This window comes from Nicotiana tabacum, chromosome 16 (assembly GCF_000715075.1).
Source record: "Nicotiana tabacum cultivar K326 chromosome 16, ASM71507v2, whole genome shotgun sequence".
NCBI classification, from domain to species: Eukaryota; Viridiplantae; Streptophyta; class Magnoliopsida; order Solanales; family Solanaceae; genus Nicotiana; species Nicotiana tabacum.
The window spans coordinates 144525497-144548646 of NC_134095.1; the positions used below are offsets into that span (position 1 = coordinate 144525497).

At 41.4% G+C, this 23150-nt stretch overlaps 1 protein-coding gene across 1 annotated transcript; it reads right to left on the reverse strand.

Moving 5' to 3' along the window:
• Positions 1–20014: 20014 nt before the first annotated feature.
• LOC107797615 (UPF0481 protein At3g47200-like) lies at positions 20015–22756 on the reverse strand. Its single transcript, XM_016620515.2, has 2 exons — positions 22636–22756; positions 20015–21529 (listed from the first exon to the last, which is right to left on the reverse strand). Exon 2 carries the CDS (start codon positions 21212–21214, stop codon positions 20099–20101), a length of 1116 nt encoding a protein of 371 aa, XP_016476001.1. The 5' UTR covers positions 21215–21529; positions 22636–22756; the 3' UTR covers positions 20015–20098.
• Between the last annotated feature and the right edge of the window lie 394 nt (positions 22757–23150).

A 23150-nucleotide genomic window follows, 5' to 3' on the forward strand; every position in this document is an offset into this window, starting at 1 on the left:
GGCCGAATGAACCCTTTATCAAGGAGTTCCTGAAGTTGTTCTTTTAATTCCTTCAACTCCGTTGGTGCCATACGATACGACGGAATAGAAATAGGCTGAGTGCCCGGCACCAAGTCAATACCAAAATCAATATCCCTGCCCGGCAGCATGCCCGACAGGTCTGCAGGAAACACATCGGGAAAATCCCTCACAACTGGAACAGAATCCATACTGGGAGTCTCAGCTCCGACATCCCTCACAAACGCTAGATATGAAAGAAAATCCTTCCCAACTATACGCTAGGACTTCAAGAAAGAGATCACTCTACTAGGAACATAATCAGTCACACCTCGCCACTCGATCCATGGCACACCCGGCAAGCTAATGTGACCGTCTTAGCATGACAGTCCAGAATAACATGACATGGAGATAACCAATCCATGCCTAAAATGACATAAAAATACACCATGCTCAATAGCAATAGATCCACTCGGGTCTCCAGACCCCCAATAGTCACCACACATGACCGGTACACATGGTCTACGACAACAGTATCGCCCACCGAGGTAGATACATGAACATGTAAAGCAAGAAACTCACAGGGCGTACCCAAATAACGAGCAAAGTATGATGACACATAAGAAAAGGTGGAACTGGGATCAAATAAAACAGAGGCATCTCTGTGGCAGACTGAAACAATACCTGTAATGACAGCATCTGAAGCAATAGCATCGGGTCTACCTGGAAGTGCATAGAAACGGGCCTGACCGCCCCCTGATCGACCTCCCTCTCTGGGGCGACCCCTAGCTGACTGACCTCCACCCCTAGCTGACTGGGTGGGTGGTGGTGAAGTAACTATCGCTGAAGCCGATGACTGGACCCTCTACTGGGACGAACTAGCAACACAACAAGGACACTGCCTCCACATGTGGCCCATCTTGCCATACTCATAACAACTCCCAGGTGCTGGAGAAGGGGACTGAAGGGAACCCCTCGCAATGGAGTGACTAGCAGATGCACTCGGCATAGAAGAGCCCTGAGCTGATGGAGTATGCATCAAACTCTGAGCTAGAAAGTTGCTGAGTGATGACTGGCCCTGCTGAGATTCGTGATAACCACGATAACCTGGACGAGCTGGCTGAGCATGCCTGAATGGACGACCTCTGCCGTGCTAAAACTCACCCCTCGAAGGAGCACCACTATAATGGCCAGATCCTCGAGGCCTCTTGTCCTCCCTCTCCTCTCGCTCCTGGCGACGAACATACTCAATGTCACGGGCGATATCCACAGCCTTCTCGAAAATAGCACCAGTCACCCTCTCCCTGGTCATAAGAATACGGAGCTGATAAGTAAGACCATCAACAAACTTCCTAATCCTCGCTCTATCTATCGGGACCAACTAGATGGCATGACGAGCCAACTCAGAGAACCTCAACTCGTACTGCGACACGGTCATCTCCCCCTGATGCAAGCACTCAAACTACCTACGCAGCTCCTCTCTACGAGACTACGACACATACTTCTCCAGAAAGAGAATGGAGAACTGCTGCCAGGTAAGGGGTGCTGCACCAACATGCCTACGTCTCTCAAAATCCTCCCACCAAGTGAAAGTAGCTCCTAAAAATTGATAGGTGGTAAAAAGCGACCCTGCTGGTCTCCAGAATACCTGTTGTACGAAGCATCCTCTGACACTTGTCCAAAAAGCCCTGGGCATCATCGCCCTCTGCGCCACTGAAGGTCGGAGGCTACAATCTACCAAACCTCTCCAATCTACGTTGCTCATCCTCCAACATGACAGGAACCACATAGTCCTGAGCAGCTGCAACCGGCTGGGCTCGATGCGCCCCTAGCGTCTGAAGTCCCTGCATGACCTACTCAGGTGTGCGAGCGGCAAGAGTCTGATTGCCTCCCCCGGCCTGAGAAATAGCTGCGGCTGTAATGGCTGAAACTGCCTGAGCTAGGTCAGTGCAAACTGATAAGATATGTACCAAGGCCTCTTGAAGACCCGGAATCACGATGGGCACAGCTGGTGCCTGAACTAGTGCTACTGGAGCATCAATAGCTGGAGCTTGATCCTGAGTTAGGGCAGCTAGTGGATCTACAGGTGCTGCCCTCGCAGCTCTGCCTCTGCCACGACCGCGTCCTCGGCCTCTGGTGGCCTCCGCTGGTGGCATTGGGGGTCATCCATCCCGACCAGTAGCGCATGTCCTCACCATCTGTGAGAGAATAGAATAACAGAAGTTTAGTACTCGGATCAACAAGTTCGCATGACAAGAATTTCAAGAATATGAGGTTTTCCTAAAGGTTCTGCATCCTCTCGAGGATAAATACAGACGTTTCCGTACTGATCCACGAGACTCTACTAAACCTGCTCATGACTCGTGAGGCCTATGTAACCTAGGCTCTGATACCAACTTGTCATGACCCTAAACCCGGACCCGGTCATGATGGCGCCTCTCGTGAAGACAAGGCTAGCCGATACTTCCCATTTTTTCCAATTATTAACAATTTAGCATTTAGAAATAGTCTAAACATGAATAGATAATCCAAAGTAGCAGATAATATCATAAACAACCCAACACAGCCCTAACCGGGGTGTCACTAGTCATGAGCATCTATAAAACCTAATACAAGTCTGAAAGTTCTACAATTAGCGCAAAAGTCTGATATGAGATAGAAATGATAAAGAGGGAGAAACACGGGTTTGGGACGTCAGGCAGCTACCTTGTGAACTCTGAATGTCCGTCGGGAGCTCTCAACTCGCACTGGCAGGATCAGCAACGCCTGAATCTGCACACAAGGGTGCATGGAGTAAAGTGAGTACTCCAACTCAGTGAGTAACAAATGTAAATAACGACTGAAAGTAAGAAAACACGTAAGGCACAAGGCATTCTATAATGAAGCAGTAAATCCATTTAAAAGCAGTACAACAGTGGAAAGTCAAGTAAAATCCGCTTTCAACAAATAAACAGGTAATTAAGGTAGATAAAAAAATAGAAGTTCGCCCCTTGGGCATAGTATCACCACATCCACCCCTCGGGCAACATCTCGGAACAATAATAGCCCCTCGGGCTCAATCTCACATCACAATTGGGTACCCGCGCTTACTAGGGGTGTCCAGACTCCTGGAGGGGCCTTTACGGCCCAAGCACAATAACAAGCCATCTCGTGGCATCAAACTAGGCCCTCGGCCTCATATCAATCAAGCCACCTCGTGGCGTACATTTCTCAGGCCCTCAGCCTCAAATCAGTATTAGTGCTTCATCACAACATAGGCCCTCGACTTTACTCAGTAAAAAATACTCACAAGCACCTCAGGCAATAGTAAAACAGTATTTCTCAGCCCAAACAACATTTAAAATATCATTTAGGTTTTAAAACTGAGTGGACATGGCTGAGTAGTAAAACATTGGAAAATAACATGACTGAGTTCAAGTAATGAATCATAACAGTGAGGAATTTGTAATAAAAATCCCTGAAGGGTTCAAATAGTTGGCACGAAACCCAAATATGGCATTCAACCGAAATCATGATGATAGCAAATAAGATTCAGTCAAATATGCAGCAAAATAATCAACATGGTGAAATAGATTCTAAAATCAGAACGAGGACGTCAAAATATGCTAAGGGAACAAAGCCCAAGCAAAAACAATCAGTAAAGGGCACAAATCCCGAAATTACCAAAACCCGACCCCCAGGACCACGTCTCGAAATTTAGAAAATTTTTCATCAATCGATTCCTTATCTCCCCACGAGTTCATACATATCAAAAGTTCTCAAATCCGACCCCAAATGGTCCTTCAAATCCACAATTAAAGGCCTAAGTTTCCAAGCCCTAGTTTCTCCAATTTTAACCTTTGATTTCCATAATTTCTAGCTCTAATCCATGAAATAATAGCATAGAAACGAGTTTTAGGTTCAAATTCCTTACCTCAATGAAGCTCTCTTGAAATCCCTCTTTCAAATCGCCCAAAAAGCACTCAAGCCGATGTCAAAAATGGTGAAATAGCTCAAATTCGCAAAATGAAATAACTTATATGTTCTGCCCAGACCTTTTCACATCTGCGGCACAATACCCGCTTCTATGGTACCTCATTTGCGGTTAAATCCTCTACTTATGCGAAAATCACTTATCCAACCTAAATCGCATCTGCGACATCACAGATGCGGTCACCTTACCGCTTCTGTGATCTCTACTCACCTGACCCTTTTTACTTCTGCGATGGATCTCCCGCCCGTGCGGTGCCGCACCTGCGGTCCCCAATCCACAGGTGCGAAAATATCAGAAGCAGTAACTCAGCAGCCGCAACAACAATCCAAACTTCCCGTCAACTATCTGAAACCACCCCGAGGCCACCGGGACCTCAACCAAAAGCACAAACATATCCTAGTACCTTATTCAAACTTGTTCCAATCATCAAAACACCTCAAACAACATCAAATCACCCAAAACACATCCAATTCAAGCCAATCTTTCTAAAATCTTCCGAATTTCGCTTTTGATCAAAAACCCAACCAACCGGAAATCGCCAAAATATCAACTTCGCCAATTCAAGCCTATATCTACTTTGAACCTCCATAACTCATTCCGATCGCAGTCCTAAGTCCCAAATCACCTCCAGAAGCTAACTAAACCACCGGAACTCACATCTGAACCCTCTAACACAGAAGTCAACGTCCGGTTGACTTTTCCAACTTAAGCTTCCTCAAAAGAGACCAAGTGTCTCAAACCTTACCAAAATCATTCTGGATTCGATACGACCAACCCGACAACATATAACACGGATAATAAAGCATAAAGAAGAATAAATGAGGAAAACGGAATAGTATCTCATGAGACGACTAGCTGGGTCGTCACAAAAAAAACCACGTTAATCTATAATGTATTGTAATAAAAGTAGTTGATAAGGATACAAATAATTTTAAGTTATTATGATGACCCAAAGGGTCATCACTTGTTTTAAAAGTGAATTCTGCATTATGAGGCCTTAAAAACCTCTTTTGGCATCACCTCAATTTGCGTGCACAGTCCGGGAGCGTAGCCGGAAAGCCATTTTGTGAAAATCTGTGAAAAATGATGAATTTTGCATTTAAAATGAGTTTAAGTTGACTTCAGTCAACATTTTAGGTAAGCAGACCCGGACCCGTGATTGAACGGTCCCGAAGGGTCCGTAGGAAAATATAGGACTTGGGCATATGCCTGGAATCGAATTCCCATGTCCCAATCCTAATAAATGAATTTTTAAAGGAAATTATTTTCCGAAATTGTTTATGAGTTTTGGAAATGAATTGTGATTAAAACTTGATGGTATCAGGCCCGTATATTTGTTCCGGCGCCCGGTACAGGTTTTATATGTGATTTAAGGTAAGTCTGTGAAATTTGGTTAGAAACGGACTTGAAACAACGCGAATTTGTTCGTTTTTTTAGAAAATTGGAAATTTGAAGTTCTTAAGAAAATTTCATGATTTTGATACTAAATTCATAGTTGTTGATGTTATTTTAGTGATTTGAATGTGTGAGCGAGTCCGTATGATGTTTTTAGGTTGGTGTGCATGTTTGGTTTGGAGCCCCGAGGGCTCGGGTGAGTTTTGGATGGGCCACGGGCTGAATTTTTGGACTTAAGGAATTGCAGGCTTCAGCTATTTCTTTGCAGGCCTGCAGGCTTCGCATTTGCGAAGCCTGGCTCGCAAATGCGATATCGCAAATGCGAGGGGTATGCCGCAATTGCGAAAGTAGCCCAGGCCAGCATATCCTGCAATTGCGAGGATTTTGACCGCAATTGTGATCCCCCAGCTTGTGGCCAGTCATCGCAAATGCGACATGTGGATCGTAATTCCCAGCTTGCAAATGCGAGCCCTTTTTTGCAAATGTGAATATAGCAGAGGTCGAGGTTCGCAATTGCGAACCCTTGTCACAATTCCCCTATCTGCAACCTGTAATTTTTATACTTAGTTGAAAATCTCCCATTTTTCACACTCTTTCAAAACCACAACACTCTTAGGCGATTTTTCAAAGACAACTCTTCTTCCAAATCGATTGTAAGTTAATTTTAACTCGTTTTCTTCAATCATTAACATCTTTTCACATGATTTCAACTTAAAATCAATGATTTTCATGGGGGAAATTGGGTGTTTTGGTTTGAACCTAGGTGTTTCAAAAATTAGGGATTTGGACGTCGATTTGAGGTCTGATTTCAAAACAAATTATATATTTGGGTTCGTGGGGGAATGAGTAGTCGGATTTTGGTTCGAACCTTGGGTTTTGACAATGTGGGTCTGGGGACAATTTTTGACTTTTTGAGTAAAACTTTAGAAAACTCATTTTCATGCATTAGAATTGATTCATTTAGCATTTATTGATGTAGTTAAGTAACTTATGGCTAGGTACGAGTGAATTGGTGGTGGAATCACAAGGTAAAGCGATAGTAGAGGCTTGAATTGTGTTCGTGGTATCGAGGTAAGTGTTTGGTCTAACCATAGCTTGAGGGATTAGGAATTGTGTCCTATGTGCTACATGTTATTTTTTGAGTACGACGTATATGCATGGTGACGAGTATCTATATGTTGGTGTCAAGCATGACCGTGAGTCTTAAATTTGAAATTGTTGTGTTCTTGATAAGTCTTACTAATGCCTAAGTTGTTGATTTTTTGTGTTGAGCAAGAATTATGATTATCCTCGTGGGAAGTACTTATGATTGAGTATTGGTGCTAATTGAGGTAGTTAGATGTTTGAACAAGTTTGGTTATAGCTGATTTCCCTCTACCGGGATGTAGTTGCTTATACTGTCGATTCTATTGCGGGGATAATGTGGTTTCTATATTGATCCCTTGCCAGGACTCTTGTTGTGATTAGTGTTGAACTGTATATTTGGATTAGGTTGCACGCTGTAACAGTATTATATTTGTATCGGGTTTCACGCTACAACAATATTATGTTTGGATCGGGTTGCACGCTGCAACAGTATTATATTTGGATCGGGTTGCACACCACAACAATATTATATTTGGATCGGGTTGCATGCCGCAACAATATTATACTTGGATCGGGTTGCACGCCTCAACAGAGCTAGTATGTTTTGGGATCGGGTTGCACGCCGCAACAATTGATAATATGAAGTGTTTTTAGATTGGATACGTGTCCTTATTGTTTTGCTGTAAATTCTAAATTGTTCTTATGCTTTCCTCTTAATTTACTATTGGTACTGATATTTCCCCACAGCATATGCCCCCTCCCATCTCTACTTGTTTATTCCTGTTTTATTTTACGTTGCATGTTTGGAACGGGTTGCACGTCACTACTTCGCCGGGGTTAGGCCAAACACTTACCATCATATGGGGTCGGTTGTGCTGATGCTACACTCTGCACTATGTGTAGATCTCGGAGCAGCTTTTGGACAGTAGCATTTGGGGTGGCTGCCTTCAGTCCAGCTAGAGATCCCGAGGTAGCCCTGCAGGCTTCCGCCGGCCCAGCGTTCTCTTCTATCCTATTATGTATTCTATTTTCATTTGTTTCCGAGATAGATTGTACTTTCTTTCCAGACATTTGTTGTAGTATTCATAGACAGTCTGTGATATTGTGACACTGGATTCTGGGTAGAGATGTATGTTGATGTAGTCGTATTGGTTATGGTTACTTATATCATATTAAGTCTTCCGCTTGTTTTACTTAAGGTTAATGTTTTACTGTTGATCACATGTTAGTTTAAGTTGTTAAAACGGACTAATAAATGAGTTAGAAATTCTACAATACGTAGCTTGCCTAGCTTCTACAAGTAGGATCCATCACGACTCCCGAGGGTGGGAAATCTGAGTCGTGACAAGTTGGTATCAGAGCTCTAGGTTACATAGGTCTCACAATTCATGGACAAGCTTAGTATAGTCTAAGGGATCGGTATGGAGACGTCTGTATTTATCTCCTAGAGACTACAGAGTTAGGAAAAACTTCACATTTATTCTTTCTTGTAATGCGGTATGGTTTCTCAATGCTAATTAAATTTCTACTCTATTTTTTCGCAGATGGAGAGAATACACGCTTCCTCATCCACCGATCAGCAGCCCGAGCTCCCAGCAGCAGCTCCCACGAGGGGCATAAGGCGAGGCCGATGCTGTGCTAGAGGCCGAGGTAGGGGCAGAGCTTAGCCCAGAGCAGCAGCACCAGCGGCGGAGCCTCAGGTTGGCTTTGATGATGAGGTTCCGGCCCAGACAGTTCCGGTTGACCTAGCTCAGGTCCTAGAGGGGTTTATTGCTACCTTAGTACTCCAGGACGCTCTAGTCTGTTTAGTGGGCCTTATGGATAGTGTCACCGGGCAGGCTAGCTTCCTGTAGCACCAGCCATCTCTCAGGCTAGAAGAGGAGCCCAAACTCCTGCTACTCGTACTCCGGAGCAGATGGCTCCCCAGTTTCAGACTCCAGCAACTCAGCCAATTGGAGCAGTTCAGCCGGGTGTGGTAGCTCAGACCGGTGGGGGAGCAGCTATGTCTACCGATGCTTTGTGGAGATTGGACAGGTTCACCAAGCTCTTCCCTACTACTTTCAGCAGTGCATCTTCTGAGGATCCCCATGATTTTCTAGACAGCTGTCATGAGGTTCTCAAGAACATGGGGATAGTGGAGACCAATGAGGTAGATTTTGCTACTTTTCACTTATCTGGACCCGCCAAGACTTAGTGGAGAGATTACTGTTTGACTAGACCAGTCGGATCACCAGCTTTGACTTGGGAGTGGTTTACTCAGCTATTTCTAGAGATGTTTCTCCCTATTACTCAAAGAGAGGCCTATCGGAGGCAGTTTGAGCGTCTTCAGCAAGGTTCTATGACTGTTACTCAATATGAGACCAGATTCATTGACTTGGCTCGTCATGCTCTTATCATACTTCCCACAGAGAGAGAGAGAGAGAGAGAGATAGAGAGAGGGTGAGGAAGTTCATTGAGGGACTTATCCAGCCTATTCGGCTTCAGATGGCCAAGGAGATAGGGAGTGAGATTTCTTTCCAGGAGGCAGCCAATATGGCCAGGAGAGTTGAGATGGTTCTATCGCAGGGAGGTAGTTAGGGGTCTGACAAGAGGTCTCATCATTCAGGCTGATTTAGTGGTACCTCGTTTGGAGGCAGAGATTCGTATGGTAGAGGCCATCCTCCTAGGCTTTTTCAGTCAGCACTTCAGGTTTCTCACGGTGCTTCAGGCGGCCGTGGTTCTCACATGCAGTATTCTGATCAGCAGCCCTATAGTGCACCACCAGCTCCTATCAGTGCATCGCCGCTCTAGAGTTTTCAAGGTGGTCATTCAGGTCACCAGGGTCAATTTCAGTTTCCTCAACCGCATCATTCAAGTGAATTTTTCTACGGGTCAATCGAAATCGGGTATACGACATTGGGAGGACAACTCTATTCCCTTTCGAGAATTAGGTCTTTGGAATTGGAGAGTCGCCACCTAATGATTATAGTGCATTAGGACACTTTAAGAAAGGTTTGAGTTGGAAAACCAGAGTTCGGGTAAGGGCTAGAAATTATCTCGAGGGGAAGGTGTTAGGCACCCCTCAAGATCCACTAGTGTGGTCCCGACCATGTTACAATTGTGACTTTACAAGTAAACAATCAAGTCTCAAATAAGGACTCGCATATAACATTGCAATTAGGTTGAAATCTTTTGAAGGTAAGTAGAGAGGGCAGAAATTTATGAAAAAAGATTTGAATAGTTTTACAAGAAGAGATGAAAGCAAATAAAGGGAGAGGGTCCTAGGTTTATGGTTAATATGGATCACTTCAATGCAATATCCAGCAATCACTCCTCAGAAGAGGGGTCGCACGTGATATTAGCGCATCGGTCATCATATCCATATTCTACCCTTCCCACCCGTTAGGTATTAAAGCGCGGAATGGTATCGTTGCTTATTACATGATATTACCCGTCCCAATCCTATCAGTCCCGGAGGCATATGGGACTACTAATCCTAAAAGGGAGGGAGTTGGGGCTTTTATGGTTTTAAAAGGATAAAATTCTAGGGCGACAAACAAAACACATAAAGCAGATATGGGAAAACACATAGTTAAAAGGCTCAAACAGGCCTCCTCACTTAAAGACAGATTGTTTTAGCGTGTCTTGCATGTACTGATTAGGTCTGAATTAAACTTAGAAAAAATGCGTGAGGCAGACTGATTTATTACATATTTCATATAGGAAATTCGAATCAGACCTGCCTGCTGGTTGGAATTTAACGAAGTCTAATTCAACTAACTAGTTCACCTTATGGCTTGCCTAGGTGAAACCTATAGGCATGATATCTGATAATGCAGGAGAGAAATATACTAATTTTACCGAAGAAGACTTATTAATTGCAGGAACATAAGTTCTGCAGATGTTCAAGCATTGCTGTTACTGATTTTAGACTTATAAGCGAGTTGAACAATTCTGATTTAGTTGATAGCTCCTATAGACATGCTTTCTAGTCGTTACTGATTTTAAACGTTTATAGAAGTGCAGAAGTCCTATAGGCATGGTATCTAAAATACTGATTGTTATTTAAACCTATATACACGTTTGCCTAATGATAGATGCATATGCAGAATTCAGGAAGCTCTATAGATATGTCCTCTATATGATAGGCAGAAATGGAGAAACCTATAAGCATGGTCTCTATATGAGATGCAGAAGGTATAGACATGATATCTATGTATGAAATGCAGAAGCTATAGACATGGTATCTATGTATGAAATGCAGAAACTATAGATATGGTATATATGTATGAAATGCAGAAGCTATAGACATGGTATCTATGTATGAAAAAGTGAAGAAGCCTATAGACATGGTTTCTACACATGAGATGCAGAAGTGCAGAACCTAAAACAGGATTTCTAAGATTCCGAAATGCAGAACTTGCCATGATTTGCAGAAATAAAGACATAATGAGCATGATATCTACCCTTATGCATACATGAGTGACCCTCCCCTTTTCACTAAAACTCCATAAGTTATTACAAATTATTACAACCTAGAATGAATAAGAAAAAGTAAAATAAAATTACATCAGAAAGCTAAAAATCCCAACCAAGGAGAGTCTGATTCAAACTTCTGTCTGAAGCATGAAGTAAACCAACTCCAAAGATCAGATTCCAAAGCCTTTCTCTTATTTGGGATGTGTCAAAGTTCCCAAGAGCATCAAAGGGACTCAGGGCAGTGCTTACACCCCAAATATATTGCAGAATTAGGTTATAGTGCAGTGTGGAAGGGTCAGCCCTCAAATGTCCAAGTTAAGAGGGAACTCAAGGTCCCAAAGCAAGGCTCATAGGAGGGGGGCAGAACTTAGAGTCTAAGATTAAGTGTAAGTGTATAGATGGGAATTAGGGAAGGTCATGGCAGGCTGGTGGTCATGCCCAACAATTAGGAGTGCTGGCACACCCCTGACCAGCCTGTTAGCCAAATCATAGGAGTTAGGATCCATTGTGGATCAGGTTCTGACTTGGGCAGCAATTTGAATACTGCCAGCCATGAGCCTTAACTCAAACACATATAAGGGAATAGGGGGTAGGGATTCATAATAGAAACAGATGCAAGGCAAGAACATACATAGTTAAAATTAATCACTGAACATGAACATCAAAGGAAAGAAAAAATTAAATCAGAACATACCAGTTTTAGGGAAACAAGAAAGAAAAGCAGTAGTCTTGTAAAGCCAAATTGCAAGCAAATAGTCAGAAAATCTTAGAAGAGAGCTGTGAGATTATGTGTGTAAAGTGCTGAATTGAGAGTGTGTGTGTAAGAGTATAGAATTCGAAGTGTGTTCAAGTGCAGAAGGATAGTCCCCTTTTATAGTACATAAAACAAGTAAGAAAAGGTAAGGAAATAGTTTGCAACCGATCACATAAAGTCTCCCTTTGGTTAAGGGATTCTGATTTCAAACGGGCAACATAATTAAGGAAATGGGTCAATCAAACATTTTTCCAAAGTAGTACAAGAGGGGTAAATACATAAAGGCTATTTAAGGACAGGGTCTTGACAGTACATGGTTGTAACATTTAAGGAAAGAAAATCAATTAACAGCCAAGAAATCAGAAGTCGAAGATTTTGTATGAATGACCCAAGTCAGAAAGAGGGGAAAGATTTTAACTTAAGGAAAATCAGCAAACAATCAATTAAACCTTTTTAACAGGGATTCTGAATCAATCACTAGCTTGAAAACCTTTTTGAAGAAATATTCATCACATATAAAAGCATACAGACACGGGAAAGAAAAATTGTCATGCTCTTGTGAAATCAGTAGAAAGAATCTAGTGTAGAAGAATTTAAAAGTTCAGAATTGTATGAAAACAAAGGGGTCCCAACTCAATTCAAAGACTCAAAAATTAGTCTGAAAGAGTCAAGGGTTCTCAAATAGAACCCTAGTTCAATCACACGATCAAACCTCGGCAGAACCCCCAAATTCTAGGGTTTCCACCTCGAGTCAAATACATAGATGAAGAGGCAAGTAGTCGAAGCAGGCTCAGAGATTCTTTCAGAAACTCATGAGAAAACAAGTAAAAAATAGTAGAAAATTCAAAGCAAACAGAGTGAAGAAACTAATTCGAAGTATAATGAGAGTAGAAGAAACAGTAGAGGAAAACATGCTTAAGTAGGTCATTTTAGAAGAAACTTTAAACAAGGTAAAGTAGAAGAGAAAACAGTAAGCACTTAAGAACATGGTAGAAGGGTACAGTAGGCGAAGCACATTAGAATATAGCAGAACATATCGAAAAATCATGTGAGACCATAGCATAGAAAACACAATAGAAGAAAGGATGGAAAACATAAGAACACAGTAGGAAAACATGCGTGATAAAAAGGGAAACATAAGAACACAGTAGAAGAACATGCGTAGTAAAAAGAAAACCTAAGAACATAGTAGAGACAACTACACACAAAGAAAAGGAAAAGAAAAGTCAGAGAAACATTTTAAGCATTTTCAGAAAACCCTAAATCGAAAAGAAGTGATTTTGAAAGTAACTTTTGAAAGAAAAGTTGGGGAAATCTTTTGAAAACTCTAGTAGAGCATGGATACACAATAGATCTAAGAAAAATCGGAGAAAACCTCGAATAGTTAGGGTTTCCGAAGAACCCTAGAATGAGAAAGGCTTTGAAAAGGTCCGATTGGAGTCAGAGAAGATCAGAATCAGGCTCAGAAGACCAGGCGCCACCGGAGCAAGGTCGGAGAGGCCCCAAAACTATGGATCTGAGAAGATCTAAACAGACACCATTGAGGTCAGACCTCAAAAGTTCGAACCCCAAACGTTTAAGAGTGGAGGGAGGTGAGTACAGACCATCCATGGCCTGAGAAGCCATGGGTTCCGGTGAGACTGCGATTGAAGGGGGGTGAGAGAGGTTAGGGTTTTAGGAACCTTCGCGAGAGTTTGAGAGAGGGAGAGTATTCAAAGGTGGCTGAGAGATGGAAATGAGGGGATTAGGGTAGGGTTAGTGAATTAAAAAAGGTAAGGGGAGATCGTTTAGATCAACGGCCTGGATTGAAAGAAAGGGCCAGGCGGGTTAATTGGTTGGGTCGGGGGTCGGGTTAGGTTAGAATTGGGCTGGTCCAATTAGGTTTCAAAATTAGTTCAATTAGGGGGGATCAATTTGGCTATGATTGAAATAAAAATGGGCCAGATTTTAAATAGCCAGTTTTTCCCTTTTTATTTTATAAAAATAGTAAATGATTTTGAAAACAAATTAAAAGTACTGAATCAGTAAATAATATATAAATATTAATTTAAAAATATCATACCCAATTTTATAATTGTAAAATACTATTAAATCTTAAAATAGGCTAGTATTGCAATTATATGCAATTTTAGCTTTAAAAATACTAAATAAATTTTTAAAAAATATATAAAAATTACCTTAACTATATTTTGGTATAAATATGGAAATAAAATAAATTATCCACCAAAATTGATGATTTTGGGAATAATTATAGATTTTGTATTGCTAAAAATGGATAGTAAATTGATTTTCAAAATCTTAAAAATTAGGGGAAAATACCAAAACTCTTGGGCATGCTTATATATGCATACATATGCAATTTGGAAAGTATTTTGAGTATAAAAATACATAGGAAAAAATTGGGTATCAACAGGTGGATGTTTTGAGTGTGGTGAGTATGGTCACATCTGGAGGGCTTGTCCGAGATTGGTGGGTACTCAGTCGTAGCAGCAGGGTCCCCATGCTATGGTTATGGCACCAGGTGTTTTACCGCCCGCTCTGCCAGCTAGGGGTGGGGGTAGATGTGCTAGAAGTGGAGGTAGAGGTATTAGAGGTAGAGCTCAGACCGCTAGAGGTGGAGGCTAGCCAGCTGCAGGCCATCCCAGAGATGTAGTCCAGGGTGGTGGGGCCCAGCTCCGATGTTATGCTCTTCCAGCCAGGCCTAAGGCTGAGGCTTCCAATGCAGTTATCACAGGTACTGTTCTGATTTGTGGCAGAGATGCTTCAATTTTATTTGATCCAGGGTCTACATACTCCTATGTGTCATCCTATTTTGCACCATATCTGGTCATGCCTAGTGATGCCTTGAGTGTCCCTGTATATGTATCTACACCGGTGGGTGGTTCTATTATGGTAGATCGAGTCCATCATTCTTGTATAGTTGTGATTGGGGGTCTTGAGACCCATGTAGATTTGTTACTTTTGGACATGGTTGATTTTGATGTCATATTGGGGATGGATTGGTTATCACCTTACCATGCTATCTTTGACTATCATTCCAAGACTGTGACCTTAGCATTGCCAGGTTTACCTCGTTTAGAGTGGAGGGGGACTCTTGGTCATTCTACCTGTAGTGTTATCTCTTATGTGAAGGCTCGGCGTATGGTCAAGAAGGGGTGTTTGGCCTATTTGGCATATGTTGATGATTCTAGTGCCAAGGTTCCTTCTATTGATTTTGTGACTGTTGTTCGTGAGTTCCCTAAGGTATTCCCTTCAGACCTGTCGGGGACGCCACCCGACAGGGATATTGACTTCTGCATTGATTTGGCTCCAAGCACCCAGCCCATTTCTATTCTGCCATATCGTATGGCCCCACCCGAGTTGAAAGAGTTGAAGGGGCAGTTGCAAGACTTGATTGAAAAGGGTTTCATTAGACCTAGTGTTTCGCGTTGGGGTGCGCTGGTGTTGTTTGTTAAGAAGAAGGATGGATCAATGAGAATGTGTATTGATTACCGGTAGTTGAACAAGGTTACAATCAAGAATAAGTACCCATTACCGAGGATTGATAATTTTTTGATCAGCTTCAGGGTGCCAAGGTATTTTCAAAGATTGACTTGAGATCTGGCTACCATTAGTTGAGGATTAAGGCATCCGATGTCCTTAAGACAGCTTTTCGCACTCGGTATAGGCATTATGAGTTCTTGGTGATGTCATTCGGGTTGACAAATGCCCCAGCAGCTTTTATGGATTAGATGAATCGAGTGTTTAGGCCTTACTTGGATTCGTTCGTGATAGTCTTCATTGATGATATTTTGATCTATTCCCGCAGCCGGGAAGAGCACTATTAACATCTTAGAGTGGCTCTTTAGACATCGAGGGATAGTCAGTTGTATGCTAAGTTTTCAAAGTGTGAGTTCTGGTTGAGCTCAGTTGCATTTTTAGGTCATGTCGTATCAGTAGAGGGTATTCAAGTTGATCCGAAGAAGATTGAGGTAGTTAAGAACTGGCCTAGACCAGCATCAGCTACAGAGATCCGGAGTTTCTTGGGATTGGCAGGCTATTATCATCGATTTTTGGAGGTGTTTTCGTCCATTTCAGACCCACTGACCAGGTTGACCTAGAAGGGTGCCCAGTTCAGGTGGTCGGACGAGTGTGAGGTGAGCTTTCAGAAGCTCAAGACAGCTTTGACTACGACACCGGTATTGGTTTTGCCCACAGGTTCAGGGCCATATACAGTTTATTATGATACATCTTATATTGGGCTTGGTGCGGTGTTGATGCAAGATAGCAAGGTCATTGGTTATGCTTCGCGGCAGTTGAAGATTTATGAGAAGAACTATCCGGTTCATGATTTGGATTTGGCCGCCATTGTTCACGCGTTGAAAATTTGGAAGCATTTTCTGTATGGTGTAGCATGTGAGGTTTTCACGAATCACAAGAGTCTGCAGTATTTATTCAAGAAGAAGGATCTAAATTTGAGGTAGAGAATGTGGTTGGAGCTATTAAAGGACTATGATGTCACCATCTTATATCATCCGGGAAAGGCAAATGTAGTGGCCGATGCTTTGAGTAGAAACTCAGCCAGTATGGACAGTCTTGCTTATATTCCTGTCGATGAGAGACTGCTTGCTTTGGATGTTCAGGCTTTGGCCAATCAGTTCGTGAGGTTGGATATTTCTGAGCCCGGCCGTGTGTTAGCTTGCACGGTCGCTCGTTCTTCATTATTGGAGCGCATCCGTGATCGGCAGTATGATGATCCCCATTTATGTGTCCTTAGAGACACAGTGCAGCACAGAGGTGCCAAGCAGGTTACCTTAGGTGATGATGGAGTTTTGAGATTACATGGTCAAATTTGTGTGCGTAATATGGATGGACTCCGAGAGTTGATTTTAATTGAGGCCTATAGATCCTGATTCTCTATTCATCCGAACGCTGTGAAGATGTATCAGGATTTGCGGCAGCATTATTGGTGGCGGAGGATGAAGAAAGATATCGTTGTATATGTGGCTCGGTGTTTGAATTGCCAGCAGGTTAAGTATGAGCATCAGAAGCTTGGTGGTTTGTTCCAGAAGATTGAGATTCCTGAGTGGAAGTGGGAGCGGATCACTATGGACTTTGTTATTGGACTCCCACAAACTCAGAGAAAGTTCGATGCAGTGTGGGTTACTGTTGATAGGCGGAACAAGTCAGTGCATTTCATTCTTATGGCAGTCTCCTATTCTTCCGAGAGGTTTGCTGAAATCTATATCAAGGAGATTGTTCGTATTCATGGTGTGCCTGTGTCTATTATTTCGGACCTAGGTACGCAGTTTACCTCACATTTTTAGAGAGCAGTTCAGCGAGAGTTGGGTACACGGGTTGAGTTGAGCACAACATTTCATCCTCAGAGGGACCGACAGTCCGAGCAGACTATTTAGATTTTGGAGGATATGCTCCGAGCTTGTGTCATCGACATTGGAGGCTCGTGGGATCAGTTTTTGCCTTTAACGGTGTTTTCCTATTACAACAGCTACCAGTCGAGTATCCAGATGGCTCCTTATGAGGCTTTGTATGGTAGGCAGTGTCGGTCGCCGGTTGGATGGTTTGAGCTGGGGGAGGCTCGGTTGTTAGGTACGGATCTGGTTCAGGATGCCTTGGACAAGGTTAGGATTATTCAAGATAGGCTTCGTACAGCTCAGTCTAGGAAAAAGAGTTATGCCGACCGCAAGGTTCGTGATTTGGCATTCATGGTCGGTGAGCGGGTATTGCTTCGTGTGTCGCCTATGAAGGGCGTGATGAGATTTGGGAAGAAGGGCAAGCTTAGCCCTATGTTTATTGGCCCATTTGAGATTCTTGATCTAGTGGGAGAGGTGGCTTACAGACTTGCGTTGCCACCGAGCTTATCAGCCGTGCATCCAGTGTTTCATGTGCCCATGCTTTGGAAATATCACGGCGATCCATCCTACGTGTTAGATTTCAGCACTATCCAGTTGGACAATGACTTGTCTTACGAGGAGGAGCCGGTAGCTATTCTAGACCGGCAGGTTTGTCAGTTGAGATCGAAGAGTTTTCCTTTTGTTCATGTTCAGTGGAGAGGTCAGCCTGCTATGGCATCGACCTGGGAGTCTGAGTCCGATATGCGGAGCCGTTATCCTCATCTTTTCCCCGACTCAAGTACTTCCTTCTTCTGTCCGTTCGAGGACGAATGGTTGTTTTAGAGGTGGAGGATGTGATGACGTCATCACTTGTTTTAAACGTGACTTCTGCATTCTGAAGCCTTAAAAACCTCTTTCGGCATCACCTTGATTTGCGTGCGCAGTCTGGGCGCCTATTCGGAAAGCCATTTTGTGAAAATCTGTGAAAAATGATGAATTTTGCATTTAAAATGAGTTTAAGTTGACTTCAGTCAATATTTTGGGTAAACGGACCCGAACCCATGATTAGACGGTCACGGAGGGTCCATAGGAAAATATAGGACTTGGGCGTATGCCCGGAATTAAATTCCGAGGTCCCAAGTCTGAGAAATGAATTTTTAAAGGAAATTATTTTCTGAAATTGTTTATGAGTTTTGGAAATGAATTGTGATTAAAACTTGATGGTATCGGGCCCGTATTTTGGTTCCGACGCCTGGTACAGGTCTTATATGTAATTTAAGGTAAGTTTGTGAAATTTGGTAAGAAACAGACTTGAAACGACGTGAATCAGATCGTTTTTTAGAAAATTGGAAATTTGAAGTTCTTAAGAAAATTTCATGATTTTGATACTAAATTCATAGTTGTTGATGTTATTTTAGTGATTTGAATGTGCGAGCGAGTCCGTATGATGTTTTTAGGTTGGTGTGCATGTTTAGTTTGGAGCCCCGGGCACTCGGGTGAGTTTTGGATAGGCCATGGGGTGAATTTTTGGACTTAAAGAATTGCAGTCTTCAGCTATTTCTGTGCAAGCCTGTAGCCTGGGTCGCAAATGTGATATCGCAAATGCGAGGGGTATGTCGCAATTGCGAAAGTAGCCCAGGCCAGCCTATCCCGCAATTGCGAGGATTTTGATCGCAAATGTGATCCCCCAGCTTGTGGTCAGTCGTCGCAAATGCGACATGTGGATCGCAATTCCGAGCTCCCAAATGTGAGCCCTTTTCGCAAATGCGAGCATAGCAAAGGTTGGGGTTCGCAATTGCGAACCATGGTCGCAATTCCCCTATCTGCAACCTGCAATTTTTATACTTAGCCGAAAAACTCCCATTTTTCACACTCTTTCAAACCAAAACACTGTTGGGCGATTTTTCAAAGACAACTCTTCTTCCAAATCGATTGTAAGTCAATTTTAACTCGTTTTCTTCAATCATTAACATATTTTCACTGATTTCAACTCCAAATCAATGATTTTCATGGGAAAAATTGGGTGTTTTGGATAGAACCTAGGTTTTTCAAAAATTGGGGATTTACACCTCGATTTGAGGTCCGATTTCAAAACAAATTATATATTTGGGTTCGTGAGGGAATGGGTAGTCGGGTTTTGGTTCGAACCTCGAGTTTTGACCATGTGGGCCTAGGGGCAATTTTTGACTTTTTGGGGTAAAACTTTAGAAAACTCATTTTCATGCATTAGAATTGATTCATTTAGCGTTTATTGATGTAATTAAGTAACTTGTGGCTAGATATGAGCGAATTGGTGGTGGAATCACGAGGTAAAGCGATAGTAGAGGCTTGAATTGTGTTTGTGGCATCGAGGTAAGTGTTTGGTCTAACCCTAGCTTGAGGGATTAGGAGTATCTATACGTTGGTGTCAAGCATGACCGTGAGTCTTGTATTGTAATTGTTATGACTTCGTTGTAAATTATTGCACTTCTCATGTTATTGAAATATTATTGTTCCCTTGCCGGGATGTTGTTATATTGCTCTTGTTCCCTTATCGGGATGTTGTTATATTGCTCTTGTTCCCTTGCCGGGATTCTTGTGATTGTTGTTGATTTGTAACTGGGATCGGGTAGCACGCCTGCCACAAGATAAATCAAATGGGAGCGGGTGGAATGGGGAAGAAGACGAGAGGAGTTTAGAGAGAGGAATTCTGAGAGAAGTGAAGAACTTCCATTATCTTCTTCTGAAAATGAAATGTATATGTACAAAAGCTATTTATACACTAACACCTACAGTAGAGTTAACCGCCTTTCTACAGTGTTATTAACCTAACTAACTAACTGATTATACAAATAATATAGCTTAATATAACAATATTCTATAGCCACAACTTGCACTAGCACACCACTCTTCTACAAATATTGGATGGGAAGAAATTAAAATCATTCAAGATATACAAAAAAGGGTGAACTTCAAAAGGATAATATTGATGAAATTTTAAAATTGTCAAAAATCATATAAAAATGCAACTAAAGCGATATAGAAAATCTATATATGGAAGGATTGATTCATGATTTCACTCAACATATAACTACGATACAGAACTAGACAAATAAAGTAAAATCAAGATCCTTTCGCGTGAGAATTAAATGGAGATGCATAGTAGGTCTGAAGTAAAGTAAAGAAAAGGAGGGCAGTAGCAGCAAACAAAGCGAGTAGAGACCAGGGACTTGTAAAATAGGTATCTAACAGTTGAGCAATCCAAGTCTGCGACTTTCTGTTACAGTGCTCTCCGATTTGCTCTTTGACATCCTTGTAATTACTTACCACATGTACATAAGTTTTCAATGCTCTAAAGACTTGTACCACTTCTTCGTCACTTCCCAGATGGTTGAATATAATCTTGTTTTCTCGTAGCTCTTTCGCATCATTCGGTGAAAGCACAAGTGTTTTCATGAAATATATGTAAGCAGACACAGAGCAATCACAAGGATTACCTGGACAGCTCTCATAAGCTATCATGTTCCGGAAAAATACTCTAGTATACTCAGATACATACCAACATGGAAGTGAGAGTGTCGCATAGTAACAATGAGACGTAAACCTTACAGCCTTAAAAGAACCGAACCCGCTTGGCATAAAACGAACACCCTTTGATTTCAGATCCATTACTGAATGAAACATATCGGATGATTCTGTTACCATCGGGTTGCCTTCTTTCTTGTTACATCGATCAATGCATTTTGATATAAGTTCCATCATTGGACGGAACACCACGGGACATGTAATTGTCGGTCTGTTTTCATTACTACTACTATTATTCTTGAAACAACGGTGGGATTGTTTAAGACGTTGATCGCTACCACTGACAAGCGCTCTTCGAAGAAATTCCAAAAGGTGAGAGGGTTGTGGCTCCATCAACACATTATTTCTGGAATCTAGTTGGCCGAAAAAAATTAGACAAGAATAGCTTTTCAACATCTCTTCAAATCCACATCCACCATATCTCAAATTAAACAAGAGTTTGAGAATCCCAAAAGGAACCTGATTTTCAAGCAAAAACATATCACGTCGAACAAGAGAAAGAACTCCATAACCAAGATGCCAAAAAAAAGTGTCACCTTTATAGTAATTATTGTGCGACCTCTGGGTTATGAACTCGATAAAATTTAGAACGAAACATGCATCAAGAAGCATCATTTGAGCAAAAGCATTGTCGTCAATACATGTATCTTCCATGTCGTAGTAAAACTTTTAGCATCTTCGATCTCCTCGAGAATTTTTTTGAGGAAGAAATCTTGGTCTTTACCACTGCCATGAATAAACAATTGTAAAGCCACAGGCTTGGAATCCTCGACAAACTTGAGCTTCGGCTTTCCACGGTGGTAAGGCCCCAACGAAACAACTTTAGGACCATAATCATCGTTGTTCCGATCCTCAAGTCTCATGAATAGTGGAATTTTTGGTATTTGAGGAAATCGTATAGCATCTTGTATGAAGATACTAATGTCATCCATTTCTATTTCAGGTTCTAAGGATACTTTCTTGTTCTACCTTCATGAGTGAATAAGCAATGTTTATTTAATTAGCAATAATAGGAAAAAAAAAAATTAACCACCCCAATCAGTAAAAAGATAAGACCGGTGAAAAGTAATTAGAACAAAGAATCAACTATTTCCTCCCTCCATCAAACTATTTCTTTTTTGGTCCGTTCCAAAAAGAATGACCCCTTTAAAATTTGAAAACAATTTAGCATAAAATTTCAATTCTACCCTTAATGAGAAACTTTCATAATCACACAAATACTGTGAACCCCTTTTTGAGTTGTTTAGGACCACAAATTCCAGAAGTTTTCATTTTCTCTTAAAGTTCGTGTCTAGTCAAACAAGTTCACATATATTGGAACAGATGAGATATTTATATATCAGAAATTCCTTACTCCTCATTTTAAGTGAGCCTTTGACTAGACACAAAATTTAAGAAAATTAAAATTTTTGGTCTTAAATACTCCTACATTATGATATTTCTATTGCTGTAAAGTTATTTCATTGATAGTGAAACAACAAGTATAGATTTAAATTGTTGGAAAGCATTAGAAGAGAGTCTTTTCTTTTTTTGGAATCGACTAAAAAAGTGTCCCATAAAATATAACAAAGGTAACATGGAATTAAATGCTAAGCTGGTTCTACGGAAAATAAATTTAGTACATCTTCTAAATAAACATTAAAAAGAAATTATTTTCTCATGAAAAATATTTTTAAAAAAAAATAACCACGCATATACTCCATTCGTTCACTATAACTTCTACACATTAAAGGCAGAACTAAGAAATTAGACCGTCTACACATTAAAACTTCTGATTGACCCATTCTGGCTTAATATAATGTCTGAGACTTCTAATTCACTTCAATATAGGAGGTTAGAGTTTAATCCCAAGCATCTCTTCTTTTTTTTTTAATATGAACTGTTCAAAATTCATTAGTTCGACTAATTCAACATCGAATAAGCTCAATAAAAACATAAAATAATCGTCATTCCAATCCGAAATCTTTAATTAAAAATTAATAATCCCTACCATACCCTTGTCCTATCTAAACTAAAGGATTTCGTGAAAATGTAAATTACAGACAATATATATATCATAAAAAGGGAAAACTCACAGACTTAGCCGATCGACGAACACCTTTTGTTGACAGGGACTCAATTAACTTGCTCTACAAATGAATTTATAAGCGACATTCCTAGGACTCTCATTCACAGTCTTAAATGATGGAGCAAATGGGACTATGACAAACTACCTACCGATGGACCCATTGACTCATTGACTTAGCCAAAGAAAAGTATGCACCTGATTAGTGAATGCTCTACGACCGCTCATCTCGATGGTATGGATATTTCCCTCATCCAGGCTCATGCTCAAAATTTGGAGGATCGGAAACTATAGTGATAATAGGCGAAATCTAGGTGATTTAGTTATTGTTTATGCTTCCGCTTGATTATATTCCGATGTCATATTATGGTCAATTGATGAAAAATAGACTCTAATTGTGATATGTATACATTGCAGGATGAGGAGCCTAAATAATGCTTTCAAGAGGATATTGGAATGATTTGTGAGCAAGAACAACCCCTAGGAGTCGAGTGTGCGCAAGGACGAGACGGAATCGAGCTTCAG

Excerpts from the sequence above, each read along its gene's own strand:
- LOC107797615 (XM_016620515.2), bottom strand. The coding sequence starts at position 21,214 with ATGGAAGATACATGTATTGACGACAATGCTTTTGCTCAAATGATGCTT.